Below are 15,746 nucleotides of genomic sequence, written 5' to 3'. Positions count from 1 at the left end.
CCGAAAATGGGACCACATCACCCCGATCCTGGCCTCGCTCCACTGGTTCCCTGTGCAGTTCCATATAAACTTCAAAATACTCTACAAAGCCCTCAATGGGTTTGCCCCCACCTACATAAAAAGTCTTCTCACCCACCACTCCACCTCCAGGCCCCTCAGATCGGCCGACTTGGGGTTGCTGAATATCCCGCGGTCTAGGCATAAGCTCAGGGGTGACCGCGCCTTTGCGGTTGCAGCCCCTAGACTGTGGAACAGCATCCCCTTCCCATCAGAACTTCCCCCTCCATCGACTCTTTTAAGTCAAGACTAAAGACTTATCTATACTCCCTAGCCTTTCCTGACGTCCTATGAGTGAGGGCTACATGTATATATGTATGTAGTCTGTTTTGTTGTGCTATTCTTATAACAAATGTAAAGCACTTTGGCCAACGAGAGTTGTTTTTTAAATGTGCTATATAAATAAATGTGACTTGACTTGACTCCATGCCCATGTGCCTATACAGGTCTCCTAAACACCACTATCGTATCTGCCTCCACCCCTGGCGGCACGTTCCAGGTACTCTTTGTAAACATACGTGCCCCGCACATCTCTTTTAAACTTTCACCTTAAAGCAATTTCACCCTCTATTATTTGACATTTCCACCCTTGGAAAAAGGTTGTGACTGTCTGCCCTATCTAGTGCCTCTCATAATTTTATATACCTCCATCAGGTCTCCCCACAGCCTCCAGCGTTCCAGAGAAAACAATCCAAGATTGTCCGACCTCTCCTTACAGCTAATACTCTGTCATCCAGGCAGCATTCCGGTAAACTCTGCACCTCTGTCCCCACATCCTTCCTGTAATGTGCTATCCTGCATGTTCTGTGTTGATTGGCATTGGACATCCCTACAGATGCTATCATTGATCACCACACTGGTGTGGAGCAAAACCTTTCCCTTCACACCAACCCCGAAATTCAAACATCAGGTGGCAAAACCATCCCAGGGAAGCAAAGATCCCATAGCGAAGCAAGATAGACTACTCCTGCTAAATGCAATGGGCTGACGTGTAGTACGCAACTGAGCGGAACGTGGGCCTTTTTTTCTTCCATTTCCGTAACCCGACCCGACTCGCAGTGTAATCAACGTTGTGGGGGAACAGTTTGTATTAATAAATTTAAATTCTGAAAATGAGTAGTAGATTTTTACCAAATAACTTATTTTTACGAAGATGTTTCCGTAACCGGCTTCCGTCTCCGCACTATTATCCTATGGGATCTTTGGTGCGGAGACGGAATCCGGTTACGGAAATGGGGCCGAAAATTACTCATGAATCTGCCATGAGGAGGAGGAGCCATCTTGGTGAACGGCTGCTAGCCAGCAGCCGTCCGTTTTAAATCCGTTTTTTTAATAGTTTTTAGTGAGTCCTGTTTTTTGTTTGTAGGGGATATGGTCTTTTTAATGTGGGGGGTAGGTATTAACTGAATTTCTAGGTCCCTACCTGGTCGGTGTGGCAGCCTTTTCTCCAGGCTGCCCGTTGACCCGTCCTCGTGGCCTACCTGCGGGCTTGGAGCGCCGTTTCCTGGCGGGAACCGCCCAGCACCTCGGCCTCGGCGGCGGCACAGCATTGGAGCGCTGGAGCGGAGCGGAGTGGAGCGGGCGATCCCTTGCCTGGGTCGCCGCGCTGGAGCGACGCGCTGGAGCTTTACCAACTTTACCAACGGGAGCCTGGGCGCTCCAAACCGGCGCGGCCTTGTCGGCTTCGGCAGCCGCGGGCTCCAACCAGGAAGCGGCCGTTCCAAGTGGCCCAGCCGCCAAAAGGACTCTCCCGACGCCGGGGCAAGACCACCCGGTGAGAACGGCCAGGAACATCGGGCCTCCGTAGAGGCAATTGCGGTGGCCTCAATAGGCATGACTTTGGGGTGAACATGGGGTGGGGACTGGACATTGTGCCTTCCTCCACAGTGCTATCCACTGTGGGGGGATGATTTTTTTGTCTAATTGAAGTCCTGTAGGTCTGTGTCCAAGATGGCTGCCGTGAAGAGAGAGTGGACGCTGGCGCGAATTGGTTGCCGCTGCTCCCTCTTCACACTGTTTTTGATTTTCTGTTTTTGGATTGAATCCTGTTTTTAATTTGTGTCTCTGTGATGTCTTTATTACTTGTTATATTCCGATTATATGTTATTATGTAAGGTGTCCTTGAGATTTTGTATGAAAGGCGCCCATTAAATATAAAATTTATTATTATTATTATTATGATCGCACTACGTCTTTTTCGTTGTGGACTATCTTGATTGATATAGGATCTTTGCTGGGAAGTCTCCACTTCCAAACGCACTAAAGCCGGTGTGAAAATCTGCCATTCTTGCAACAAATCAGAATAACGCACCAACATTACTGAACCAAATCCTTTTACTGCAAAGTGTTTGATTGTCCAAATAACATCTGTTGAAGTAGCAAAAAATAAAACTACTTACCACATGGTCAAAGGCAACAGAATTAATGACCATGAAGTCATTCAGATTGTACTTGTATGGTGTATAGTTTCCATGCCAAGCCACAACGTTAAATGGAGAGATATCCTGAAAAAAGATTAATTAGTGTTAAACAATAAATGATAGAAGGGTCCTGACCTGAAACGTGGTCTGCCCATTCCCTCCACAGATGCTGTAGGAAGGAACTGCAGATGCTGGTTTATAACGAAGATAGACTCAAAATGCTGGGGGTAATTCAGCGGGACAGGCAGCATCTCTGGAGAGAAAGGATAGGTGACGTTTTGGGTGGACAAAGTTTCCAACCCGAAACGTCACCTATTATTTTTCTCCTGAGACCTGCCTGTCCTTCCTCCAGCACTTTGCATTTTGCTCATTAAATACTAAAGCTTTCAGATCAAAGGGTGATTTCTAAAATTCTAGGCAACTTGAGTCTTTGATAACGGAGTTTGTGAGCGCAGTGATTGCAAATAATTAAGTCATGTTTGCCTTCACTTTGAGGGGGTTGGAATATGAACGCGAGGACGTGAAGCCTTGCTGTACAGAATTTTATTCAAACTCTGAAATTCCTCGGGCAAAGAACTTAAGTACAGATTAATTGATAATTGAGAGGTACAACAGATACATTATAAAAAGCCCTCTAATTAAATTATGAGATATGACCTAAACTTGGCATAGTAACTTCCGATGGTTGTGGAGGCCAAGTCACTGGGTATCTTTAAATTCGAGATTGGCAAGTTCTTGATTAGTTATGGGCCTGTCCCACTTAGGTGATTTTTTAGGCAGCTACAGGTGACTAGTTTGTCACCACATGTTCGCCGGTGGTCGCCGGGAGTCGTCTCCTCAGTCGCGCAAAATGTCCTAGCGTCTTTCTGGTCGCCGCTAAATTTTCAACATGTTGAGAAATTTTCACCGACAGTTGGTTTGACGCCGATGAGCATAGCTTGACTTCTCCTGACGTTGATGCTGTCGTAAGTTGTCGCCAGGATGATGTAGGTTGTCGACGGTTTTTCAGCGACCTGCTCCGACTATGACAGTTGCCGGCAGTTGCCTAAAAAATCGCCATTGGGGCGTCAAAGGTTACGGGGAGAGGGTAGGAGAATGGGGTTGGGAGGGAAAGATACATCAGCCATGATTGAATGGTGGAGTAGACTCGATGGGCCGAATGGTCTAATTCTGCTCCTATGTCTCATGGGGATGGTGGAGTGTTGATATAAGAAGGAGCTCAATTAAATAATTCAGTAGGGGAGGTAGAACCTCAAACATGAGAACATTGCAGTAGAAACAAGGAACTACAGACACTGGTTTATAAACAAGGGCACAAAGTGCTGAAGTTACTCAGTAGATCAGGCAGCATCTCCAGAGAACATGGATCAGACTGAAGAACGATCCCAACATGAAACGTCACCTATCCATGCCCTCCAGAGATGCTGACTGACCCAATGGGCTCCTGCAGCGCCTTGTGTCTTTTTTATAAGACAACCTTTCAGCTTTCTTCTTCAGTTCATGCCAATGAATAATGACAAGAAGCAAGAACCCAGGCTCTGTTTTCCTTCTTCTGGTTCAGGAATGTCATAGAAACATAGAAAAATAGGTGCAGGAGTAGGCCATTTGGCCCTTCGAGCCAACACCACCATTCAATATGATCATTTGCGGAGCTCGGATTCGGCCTGCGGGACTTACTTACCATCACCCGGCGGGGTCATTACATCGGAGGCTTGGATTGCCTCAGCGCAGAGGGAAAGCAAGGAGGGAAGAGACAATGACTTTGGGACTTTAAACTGTGTTGAGTATTTGTTATTTATTCTATGTTATGACTGCAGGCTAAACCATATTGTTTGTTTTGTTTTTGTTTTTGTCTTCTGTTTTTTTTACCTTGTTTGGGATGTGTTTATTTTTGTGTGGGACTAAAGATGGAAATTAGCCACTGGCTACAATCTTGCATATTACATGCAAATGTTTTATTAATATGCACTGTCCCTAATAAAATCAAAATAAAATCATGGCTGATCATCCAAAATCAGTGCCTCCTGCTTTTCCCCCCATATCCCTTGATTCCGTTAGCCCTAAAAGTTAAATTTAACACTCTCTCAAAAACATCCACAGACATCCAAGGGAATTCTACAGATTCACAACTCTCTGGGTGAAGACAATTTTCCTCATCTCAGTCCTAAATGACCTACCCCTTATTCTTAAACTGTGTGACCCCTGGTTCTGAACTCCCCCAACATCGGGAACATTTTTCCTAGCATCTAGCCTGTCCAGTCCTTTAAGAATTTTATATGTTTAACAATCATCATTGTGGCTTTCCTTATAATTTTCCCAGCACGGGTTAATAAATTTAACATCGATCAGTAATTGAACAAGAGTCATGACTACACTGTGTAAAACACCTGCACGTTACCTGCTCATGAACGTGCGCAAAAGTGATATTTCAGGGTGAGATTGAGTCATGCAGCACAGAAAAGGCCATGCTGTCCAAGATACACCCATTTGCCCACGTTTGGCCCATATCCCTCTAAACCTTTCCCATGCATGTACCTGGCCGTGGTCGACAATTTGCTCTTTACCCACCAAGTATTTGACTCGACACTGACTTACCTGCTGAGCAGCAAAAAGCTTGCCCTGGAACTTGCTGATGACTGTGAAACCTTCCGGAATATTCCGATTCTCATACCATGCAACAGGAACCTTGAAGTCCCTGGGGTTGGCAAGGCCATTGGCTCCTGGCAAGGCACATCAAATTCCAGGGTGAATATCATCGAGCGTCAACTGCCTGTCTGGCATGGAGTGCTAAATCTCTAACGATTTTAAATAAACTTTACTTCCTCAAACATTTCAAATGCTGTTACTCACTTGTGCCAGTTGAAGGGGGAAGCTTTTAATTGTTGGAGAGTTTCTGTAGTTGTTTTGTTGGTTATACTTGGGAAAGTAGGCAGGTAAGTCTTTTTCCCAGGAATCAAAGATTAGAGGGTTTGGGTTTAAGGTGAGAGGGGCAAGGTTTAGAGGAGATGTGCGGGCAAGTTCCTGGAACGTGCTGCCAGGGGTGGTGGTGGAGGCAGATATGATCGTGGTGTTTAAGAGGCTTTTGGATATGCAGAGAATGGAGGGATATGGGTTATGTGCAGGTAGATAAGTGATGGTCTTGGCATCATGTCCAGCACAGACGTTGTGGGCCGAAAGGCCTGTTTATGTGCTGTGCTGTTCTATGTTCAAAGTCAGCATCTAGCACTGCAGTCGCTGTGATGGAGGTGCTTTCAGGTAGAGTTCCTTCCGTGTGGGTCTCGAACAATTCAAGCCAAGTGTGTTTAATTCTCTTATGGACCAGTAACGGAACAGCATAATTCTTACTTCCTGCAGGCCCATAACGGGCCCATAAATGTAATAACACACATACTCATACACAACTACATAATCAATAATACAATCAACTAATAACTGTCATACCAGGTCACCATAACAGTGAATAACACAAGTCTGCAGAGCACAGTCCATACAAGACCATAGTTGCTGAGGTTAGTGTTGTTCACCATTCCTGCTTTGGATTCCCCCCATCTGTAGTGCTTTGCAGCAAAGTACTGTTGCAGTCACACACAACGTAACGGGCAACCCTGGCCTCTGCTCACTATTGTGGAGGGGCTGGATTGGCAGATTTTCCAGACAATTGAATATCATCGCTTATAACACTTAAACTGTCTCTTAATTCACTTTAGTTTAGTTTAGTGTCACGTGTATCGAGGTACAGTGAAAAGCTTTTGATGCATGCTAATCAGTCAGCGGAAAGACTGGACATGATTGCAATTGAACCATCCACAGTGTACAGATATATGATTTAGATGCTACACAATGTGATAATAACATTTCTAATACATAGTCATCGAGTCATAGAATGATACAGTGTGGAAACAGGCCCTTCGGCCTAACGCCAACATGTCCCAGCAACACTAGACAATAGACAATAGGTGCAGGAGTAGGCCATTCAGCCCTTTGGGCCAGCACCGCCATTCAATGTGATCATGGCTGATCATCCCCAATCAGTACCCTGTTCCTGCCTTCTCCCCATATCCCCCGACTCCACTATTTTTAAGAACCCTATCTAGCTCTCTCTTGAAAGTATCCAGAGAACCTGCCTCCACTGCCCTCTGAGGCAGAGAATTCCACAAACTCACCACTCTCTGTTTCCTCGTCTCCGTTCTAAATGGCTTACTCCTTATTCTTAACTGTGGCCTCTGGTTCTAGACTCCCCCAACATGTTTCCTGCCTTTAGCGTGTCCAACGTTAGTCCCACCTGCCTGCGCTTGGTCCATATCCCTCCAAACATGTCCTATCCATGTACCTGTCTAACTGTCTCTTAAACGATGGGATAGTCCCAGCCTCAACTACCTCCTCTGGCAGCTTGTTAGCTGGGCACCGTCCTGTATGGTATGGCTGCCCAGCCTGCAGCTGTCCGTTTTTTGTTTGGTTTTTTTTCCTCTCTTTTTTTTATTTTTAGTTAGTTGAGTTTTTTGTTCTGGAGTTTTAGCTTTTTTTATGTGGGTGGAGGGGGGGGGGGGGGAGGGGGAAACTGCTTTTCTAGGGTCCCTACCTGTTCGGAGAGGCAGCTTTTCTCCAGGCTGCACCGTCGACCCGTCCTCGCGGCCTACCAGTGGGCCTGGAGCGGCGTTTCCTGTCGGGGACCGCCCAGAACCTCGGCCTCGGCAGCGGCACAGCGCTTGAGCGCTATCGCGGAGCGGGCGATTCCCTACCCGGGACGCCATGCTGGAACTCCAGTGAGCTGAGACCGCCGATAAAAACATCGCGGAGCTGCAGGTCTGTGGAGCGGGCAGCGCTGCTGACTTTTCATCGGGAGCCTGGGATCTCTCAGTGAGATCACCAGTTGTGGAGCTCCATCCGGCGCGGCCTTGTTGGCTTCAGAAGCCGCAGCCTCCAGTACGGAAGCGGCCGTTCCAGGTGTCCCATGCCGCTGTGAGCATTCTCCCGACACCCGGCACCATCACCCGGCGAGAACGGCCTGGAACATCGGGCCTCCGTGGAGGCAACTGTGGAGGCCTCAATAGGCCCGACTATGGGTGAACTGGGGATGGGGACTGGGCATTGTGCCTTCCCTCATAATGGGAACCATTGTGGGGGGATGTTTTTATGTTTAAATTTCTCCTCTGGCAACTCGTTCGTTAAATCTTTCCCTTCTCACCTTTAACTTATGACCTTTGGTTCTTGATTCCTCGACTATGGGTAAAATACTCTATATATTCCAGTCCTATTCTAAACCCTGAATGCTGGATTATCAATGTTTTACTGTGATTATCCTACATACATAACATTATGTCACTGGAAATCCTAACACTAAATGTGTAGCAGACCACAATATTTACCAATGGGGCCAAGATCAGGCAACTCAAAATGGCTTCCAAACATCTCCAGTATATAACCTCTGGTCTCCTCGAAAACCTCCACACTGAAATGCATCCCTTGCTGAAAGAACAAATCAAAAATAAATGATTCTAGATATACACAAATTACATGTTTGTTTAAAGTTTATCGGTAATTCTGTGTGATCCAAATGCAAGAAGAGAATTGTCATTTGGGCAAACTCAGAGTAATAGGATTAAAATTAAATTGTCCCAACAAGATATATTGTGTCAACGATATGGTTGTATGCTTGCCGTATTGAAGAGGATCAATATCTGAACATAGAACAGAGGCCAGCACGGTGGCGTGGCAGTAGAGCGACTGCCTTACAGCGCCAGAGACCCGGCTTTGATCCTGACTACAGGTGCATATCTGTATGCAGTGTGTACGTTCTCCCCGTGACCTGCGTGGATTTTCTCCAAGATCTCCGGTTTCTCCCGCACTCCAAAGATGTACAGGTTTGTAGGTTAATTGGCTTGGTATAAATGTATAATTGTCCCTAGTGTGTGTAAGGTTGTGTTAATGTGCGGGGATCGCTGGTCGGTGCGGACTCGATGGGCCGAAGAGCCTGTTTCCGCGCTGTATCTCTGAACTAAACTAATCTCTATAGCACAAGAACAGCCCATTGGCCCACATATGTATCATCTGTAATGATACAAATAGGTTTCAAGGATGCCTGTCCCACTGAGTTCTTTCAGCTCCTTGTGTTTTGCTGAAGAATCCAGCATCGGCAGTTCATTGTGACTATATTTAAACAAAGATTCTTTTCTCCAGCTCACCTGAATGACACAAATCTCGTAAGGTTCAACCAGCATCTTGCCAAACTCTGTGGTGATCAAGAGGTTCCCTTTTTGAGGAACTGCAAATAATACAAAAAAAGTCTTAGGTAGACAAGAATGCTGGAGAAACTCAGCTGGTGAGGCAGCATCTATGGAGCGAAGGAAATAGGCGACGTTTCGGGTTGAAACCCTTCTTCAGAAGTCTTTAAAAAAAAAAAGTTTTACATTTTTAAATCAAAAAAAGTCTTAATTCTTTTTTAAAAAAACATGTAAATGATACTTCTTATCAGTTTTGGAAAATTAACATTTGAAGAGAGGTCCCAACCCAAAACGTCATCTATCCATGATCTCCAGAGATGCTGCCAAACCCGCTGAGTTAATCCAGTTTTTATCTGTAAACCGGCATAAACCAGTGTGTAAATTGGGGTGGAAGATTGCAACCCTCACGTGGTCCGCGCTGTTTCGACAAATGCAATCAACTCGACGTGCACAAACGGAAGATCAAATAGAACAAGTTGTCCAACAACTTTAGGCTGTGCACGCCACACGAAAGAAGAAGTGTGTAAATTAATATAATAGCACCGATGCAGACGTCAATGTAACGGAGGTAGAGTTCGGGGAGAGGGCCAGTGCACGCCCAAAACCGTTCTGCTTTCTAAATCAAGCTTTTTCCCCCCACAGTTCTAGACTCCAAAGGAGCCCATTCATGAAATGGATGGTTTTAAAATGAAGTTTCTGTAAATATGATGTCATCATTTTTGGATCACAAGGTGAGCACATCATTCAAGTAGAATAAAAGGACAAATGACCTAGGTTTCAAAGTTTCACTTACCAAGAAGGAAATCCCCATCTGAATTGTAGAAGCTCCTGTAACAAAAGATTATCATAGCTTTGAATTATTATATTCTTTAATGCTTCTTCTCTCCGCTCCTGGCCGGCAGAAGGTACAGACCAGACACAGGAACAGCTTCTTCACCCTCTGTTATCAGGCTTCTGAACAGCCCTTCCATAAACTGCCAGAGGAGGCAGTTGAGGCAAGGACTATCGCAACGTTTAAGAAGCAATTAGACAGATACATGGATAGGATATGGACCTAATGCAGGAAGTGGGATTGATGTGGGAGCATGTTGGTCAGTGTGGGCAAGTTGGGCCGAAGAGCTTGTTTCCACACTGTATGACTCTATGACTCTAAGCTGGGGTACAGTCCGGTTCACCTCTACCCCATTGTGGACATTGGACTTAGTCTCTGGAACTGGTGCGCTACAATGCTGAGAACTATATTCTGCACTCTGTATCTTCCCCTTTGCTTCACATATTGTACTGGAGTTTGGACTTTTTGTAACTATGCATTATCATATCTGTTTGGATAGGAAGCAAAGCAAAGTACCTCAGTACACGTGACAAATATTGGTAAATTTCCAGATGATACAAAAATTGTTAGGAGAGTGAGGAACATTATGTTGGTAGCGTGAGGAGGATTATGTACGTTTACTTGAGGATCTGGATCAAATAGGGAAGTGGGCCAAGAAATAGCAGATGGAGTTTAACAGGAAACTGTGAGGTGATGCCTCTTGGCAGGTCATGTCAGGGCAGGACTTGCACAGGTAATAGGTTTATGGTGAGGGGGGAAAATATTTTTTTGGTTAATTTAGTTTAGAGATACAGCGCGGAAACAGGTCTTTCGGCCCACCGAGTCCGTGCCGACCAGCGATCCCCGCACACTAACACTATCCTGCATACAATAGGGACAACTTACAATTATACCAAGCCAATTAACCTACAAACCTGTACGTCTTTGGAGTGTGGGAGGAGACCGGAGATCCATGGGGAAACCTACGCAGGTCATGGGGAGAACGTACAAACTCCATACAGACAGCACCCGTAGCCGGGATCGAACTTGGGTTCCTAGCGCTGTTTGGCAGTAGCTCTACCACTGTGTCGCAATAGGAATCTGAAGGGTAACAATTTTACACAAAGGGCAGTGAGTGTATGGAACAATCTGTCGGAGGAGGTCGTTGAGGCAGGGACTTTTAAAATCTTTCCCCTGCACGGAGAACCCGACCTTTTCCCTGTCGGGTCTCCGTTGTCATTGGGGCTGCAACGTGGAGCGGCCTCCGACCGGAACGACCAGGGGCTCCAGTCGCGGAGCTGCGGACCTACTCACCATCATGGAGCTGGCCGGCTTCGGAGCGGGTGGAGCTGTGGTGGCGCTCGGCTGCGACCCGACCCCGGGGATTCGGAGGCTTACCGCAGGTCCGGTGGACAGTGACACCTGGAGCCCGCGGGTCCCTGCTGGGAGACCGCTTTTCGGGGCTTCCGCAACGGCGACTTCTCCCGCCCGAGTCGCGGGGTCGAGGAGTGCCTGGAGCGGGGCCTGACATCACCGCCCGGCGCGGCTTCAACGGCTGCGGGACTTTGCTAGAGCCCGCCGGGGGCTCCAACAACAAGACACGGAGCACGGCCTTGCATCACCCGGCGCGGCGTTAATGGCCGCGGGACAATTGCCATCGCCCGCCGGGGACTTTGACTCTGACATCGGGAGGGGAATGGGGAGTGCAGGGGAGAGATAAGTTTTTTTGCCTTCCATCACAGCGAGGAGGAGATGCGCTGTGATGGATGTCTGTGTAAATTGTGTTGTGTCTTGGGTCTTTTTTTCTTGTGTGTATGACTGCAGAAACAACATTTCATTTGAGCCTCTATGAGGTTCAAGTGACAAATAAATTGTATTGTATTGTGTATTGTGACTCTCGCAACGTTTAAGAAGCAATTGAACAGGTACATGCGTAGGACTGGTTTAGAGGGGTATGGGCAGGCAGGTGGGACTAGTGTAGATGGAACATGTGGATTGGTGTGGGCAAGTTGGGCTGAAGGGCCACACTGTATCACTATAAAAGGTTGAGCCTTGGAGAGTTTTGGAGACCCTTCTTCAGAAGTCTGAAGAAGTGTCTCGACCCGAAACGTCACCTATTCCTTCTCTCCAGAGATGCTGCCTGTCCTGCTGAGTTACTCCAGCATTCTGGGTCCATCTTACACTAAACCTCTCTAAGGCAAATATATTCTTCCTTAAACAAAAACCTTTCTACACATTGCACACTTGGTGTAAACAGAATATGCTCTTTGTAAAAGTAGACACGTACTTGTTCTCCATGGAGATGTTGCAGGTATAGATGTGAATAGCCAAGCCAGTGCGTGATCTGATGTCCCCAGCTCCACATAAAGTATGTAAACCCTGTCAAAAAGAGGACTGTTCAAACAAAATGCTAACCATATAGTTGAAAGTAAGCGAGGAAAAGCCTTATAGTCCCAGGCTGTCCAGAAAGAGCAGTAACTCACAAATGAGCACAAGCACCAAAAAATATTTATCAAGAAGGCTATGCTATTGCTTAAGTAAGTTCAATAATTGATGTTAGAATCTCGTTTACAGTCTTCCAAAAATTGCAATGAAAATCACCATTATCTGGTAAATAAAGTGTCAATTTTTAAAGAAATAAATGATGTGTAATATTTTGCAGTGAATTTATGACATGATATATTAACACTCAAATTATGAAAAACTGATAAAAAGCTGGGCATGCTCGGATGGTTGAGCATCAGTAGTAGAGTGAGGAAACCCTCCATCAGTGCTGGTAATCAGCTCTCTTCCTCAGGTGCTTGACACGGTAACGGAACAAAGAACAGCACAGCACCAAGAACAAGCCCTTCGGCCCACAATGTCTGTGCCAAACATGATGCCAAGATGAACTCATCTACCCTGCCTGCATGTGATCCACATCCCTCCATTCCATGTGCCTATCCAAAAGCCTCTTAGACACTATCATATCTGCCTCTACCACCACTCCACTCCTGGCAGCACGTTCCAGGCACCCACCACCTTCGCACATCATATCATATACATCTCTGATCTTGTTAGTGTGCATATGTATATATATGTGTGTGTATATGTGGTTGTCTTTACATCTTCGCGAAAAAAACTACACGGTAACGATAACATTTTTACATATTCTGGTTGACATTTTTCCCGTCGAGGCCGGGATCACCTTATCTGAACATTTCATGCTTTAGTTCTCGACTTATTACGGATTAAAGTTTTAAAACATCAAAAGACTTTGAAATTAAATCCACCAACTTCAAATGATGACGTCACAATGGCTCAGGTAGCAGAGACCAGCCTGAATGAAGATTTCATCCTATATTTGACACGTTATTCGCGATTAAGGCTTTAAAAATGCCAACTTTCAAAAGATTTTTACATATTCTGATTCACATTTTGCCCCTCAAGGCAGAGATCACTTTTGCTGAACATTTTATGCTTCATTTCTCAATTTAATACTGATTAATGTTAAAAAAATCAAAATACCTTTAATTTCAAACCGACCAGCTTCAAGTGATGACGTCACAATGGCTCGACTAGGAGGGGCAGGGCAAGTGCGATTGGAATTTTTTTTAAAGATCACTGCTGAGGAAGCAAGGGGAGTGCTGGAATCTTACGTTGGGGAACGGCTTGAGTTGGAGGTCCACGCCTCCCGTGGGAGCTACGGGTAGGGAACGGGTGCTTTGGGGGAGCAGACTCAACGGGTCTGCACTTGTTCTGGTCTCCTTTAAACTTTGCCTCTCTCACCCTAAAGCTATACCCTCTAGTATTTGACATTTCTGCCCTGGGGAAAAGGTTTTGACTGTCTACCCTATCTAAACCTCCCATCATTTTATATCCATATCTGGAATAGTCTGAAAAAGATGAACATTTTTGCTGGGATCCCAAGTTGGCCCAGTTTAAAGGAAATAATCTAATCACGATCTAGTTGTGATCAGCAAGCTGTTCGATACCTATTTGGGAGCAGGGTTGTTCCCTCTGCATTACACACATTTTCAGAATAGTCTTATTCAGTAATGGCCCTGTCCCACGATACGAGTTCATTCAAGAGCTCCGCGAGTTTAAAAAAAAATCAAACTTGTGGTAAGCGCGGAGAATGAACGTAGCGGGTATGTCGGAGCTCAGGGACGTCTCTTAGCGGCTCGTAACGCTAACGGCAAGTACTCGGGAAGGCTCGTTAATGGCTGATAAGCTCGGGAAGACTCGTGAAGATTTTTCAACATGTTGAAAAATGTCCACGAGAGCCCCGAGTACCGACGAGCGGCCATTACCGTAAATCACCGAGTTCGAATCAGGGCAAACTCGGGAGAGCTCTTTGAATGAACACGTACAGTGGGACGGGGCTTTACTAGCATATTGATTGTACGTGTCTCAACATTAGACTTCATGAGTACAATATATAAATTCACAGGTGGAAAAGCAGGTAAAAGTATTTAATATCTATCTTACCGTTACAAAATCGACCTTCTTCTCCGATGCTTTCTGAATCTTGAATGGCAGCCATCTGAGCTAAAAGCAAATTCAAATCATTTGTGTGAGACATCTTTTGTTACCGGGTGTACATATGAACCTGCAAAAGCAAAGTTCTGCAGTAGCTGGACGTGAGAAACAACAAACAGAAAATTCTGCAAATGATCAAGTCAATGAGAAACATCTTTGAGAGGTCATCTTTCAGGTTGAGGACCTTTCATCAGACCAATGTCAATGAAAAGTTACCAAATTGAAAGTCTTTCCATCAGTATGAAGAAGGGTCCCGACCCGAAACGTCATCTGTCCATTCCCTCCACAGATGCTGCCTGACCCGCTGAGTTCCTCCAGCACTTGGTGCTTAGCCTCTTTTACCACAGACACAACTTGACTACTAGATTTATTCTGAAATATTCTCATTTGATACACGTGTGTACACAACATGTGATCCTAATCATAGAAAGATACAAAGTGCTGGGGTAACTCAGCAAGTAAAGGCAGCATCTCTGGGAAATATGTATAGGTGATGTTTCGGGTCAAGAACTTATTTTTCTAATTCTAGTCGGGATACTAATCCTTTGTATTGACAATGAATTGCAATTTCATATTTGAAAGTTTTAAACACATTCATGAGAACACTTCTGGCCAGCAGAATATTTGACATTAAAATGAAATCTGCATAATTGATTTGAATGGAAAGATACAGCATGGAAGCAGGCCTTTCGGCCCATCGAGTCCATGCCAGCCATCAAACACCTGTTCACACTAGTTCTATGTTATCCCACTTTCTCATCCACTTCCTACACACTAGGGGCAATTTACAGAGGGCCAGTTAACCTACATGTACAAACCCGCACATCTTTGGGATGTGGGAGGAAACCGGAGCACCCGGAGGAAACCCAAATGGTCACAGGGAGAACGTGCAAACTCCACACAGACAGGGCTTGAGGTCAAGATCAAACGCGGGTCTCTGACTCCGAGAGGCAGCAGCACTACCCGCTGTGCAATTGTGCCGCCCATAAATAATAACTCGCCCCTATTCTCTAACCCTGCTTCATTGGAAGAATACACTCATAATAAGACCATTTTTCACCCTCAGACCAAAGTGATATTCTGATGATGTCGATTGCCCAATTTACATTCCATTAACAAAATGAAAATTAGACACGTTTTATAATGCATAGAGCGAAACATGAAGAGGCGGCACATACAAGGCAAATATATTCCTGCTGCATGTTTATTTGTGCAGTTCTGGTCACCTAGCTACAAGAAGGATGTCATTGCAAAATATATTCTCCAGGATTTTACCAGAGCTGGAGTTATAAGCAGGGGCTGGGAGTTTTTACCCTAGATTATGGCAGGCTAGGGGTAATCTTACAGAGGTATATAAAATCATGAAAGCCATAGATCTCTGAATGGTCACGGACTTTTCCCCAGGGTAGATAGGTACAGAGCTAGAGGGCATAGTTTTAAGGTGAGAAGGAAAAAGAATTGAAAGGGACCAAGGACACAAAATTCTTCATACAGAGGACCGTGACAATGTGGACCGAGCTGCCAGAGGAAGCTGTAGAAATGGGTACAATGGTGATATTAAAAAGACATTTGGACTGCTATATGGCTGAGAAAGTTTAGAGAGAGATGAGCCAAACGCGGGCAGATAGGACTAGTCCAATTATAAAATCTGGTCGGCATGGACAGGTTGGGCGAAGGGCCTGCTTCCTTGCGTATGATATAATGATTCTAAAAGCC

The 15,746-nt window shown here is 45.5% G+C and overlaps 1 protein-coding gene across 2 annotated transcripts in view; it reads right to left on the bottom strand.

Annotated features, from left to right (window-relative positions):
* Positions 1-15,746, bottom strand: part of hgd (homogentisate 1,2-dioxygenase) — a 36,463-nt gene that overhangs the window by 11,906 nt on the left and 8,811 nt on the right. For both annotated transcript variants that reach the window (XM_033033432.1, XM_033033431.1), the window contains exons 5-11: positions 13,980-14,039; positions 11,797-11,888; positions 9,492-9,526; positions 8,660-8,739; positions 7,844-7,943; positions 5,073-5,197; positions 2,457-2,561 (exon numbers count right to left, since the gene is read on the bottom strand). In XM_033033432.1, coding sequence (XP_032889323.1) covers positions 2,457-2,561; positions 5,073-5,197; positions 7,844-7,943; positions 8,660-8,739; positions 9,492-9,526; positions 11,797-11,888; positions 13,980-14,039 — 597 coding nt within the window. The remainder of the gene's footprint in view (positions 1-2,456; positions 2,562-5,072; positions 5,198-7,843; positions 7,944-8,659; positions 8,740-9,491; positions 9,527-11,796; positions 11,889-13,979; positions 14,040-15,746) is intronic.

Source organism: Amblyraja radiata, chromosome 14 (genome assembly GCF_010909765.2).
Source record: "Amblyraja radiata isolate CabotCenter1 chromosome 14, sAmbRad1.1.pri, whole genome shotgun sequence".
In the NCBI taxonomy this organism is placed as follows: domain Eukaryota; kingdom Metazoa; phylum Chordata; class Chondrichthyes; order Rajiformes; family Rajidae; genus Amblyraja; species Amblyraja radiata.
The sequence above is the reverse complement of the archived record's forward strand: the minus strand, read 5'-3'. Positions and strand labels throughout refer to the sequence as shown.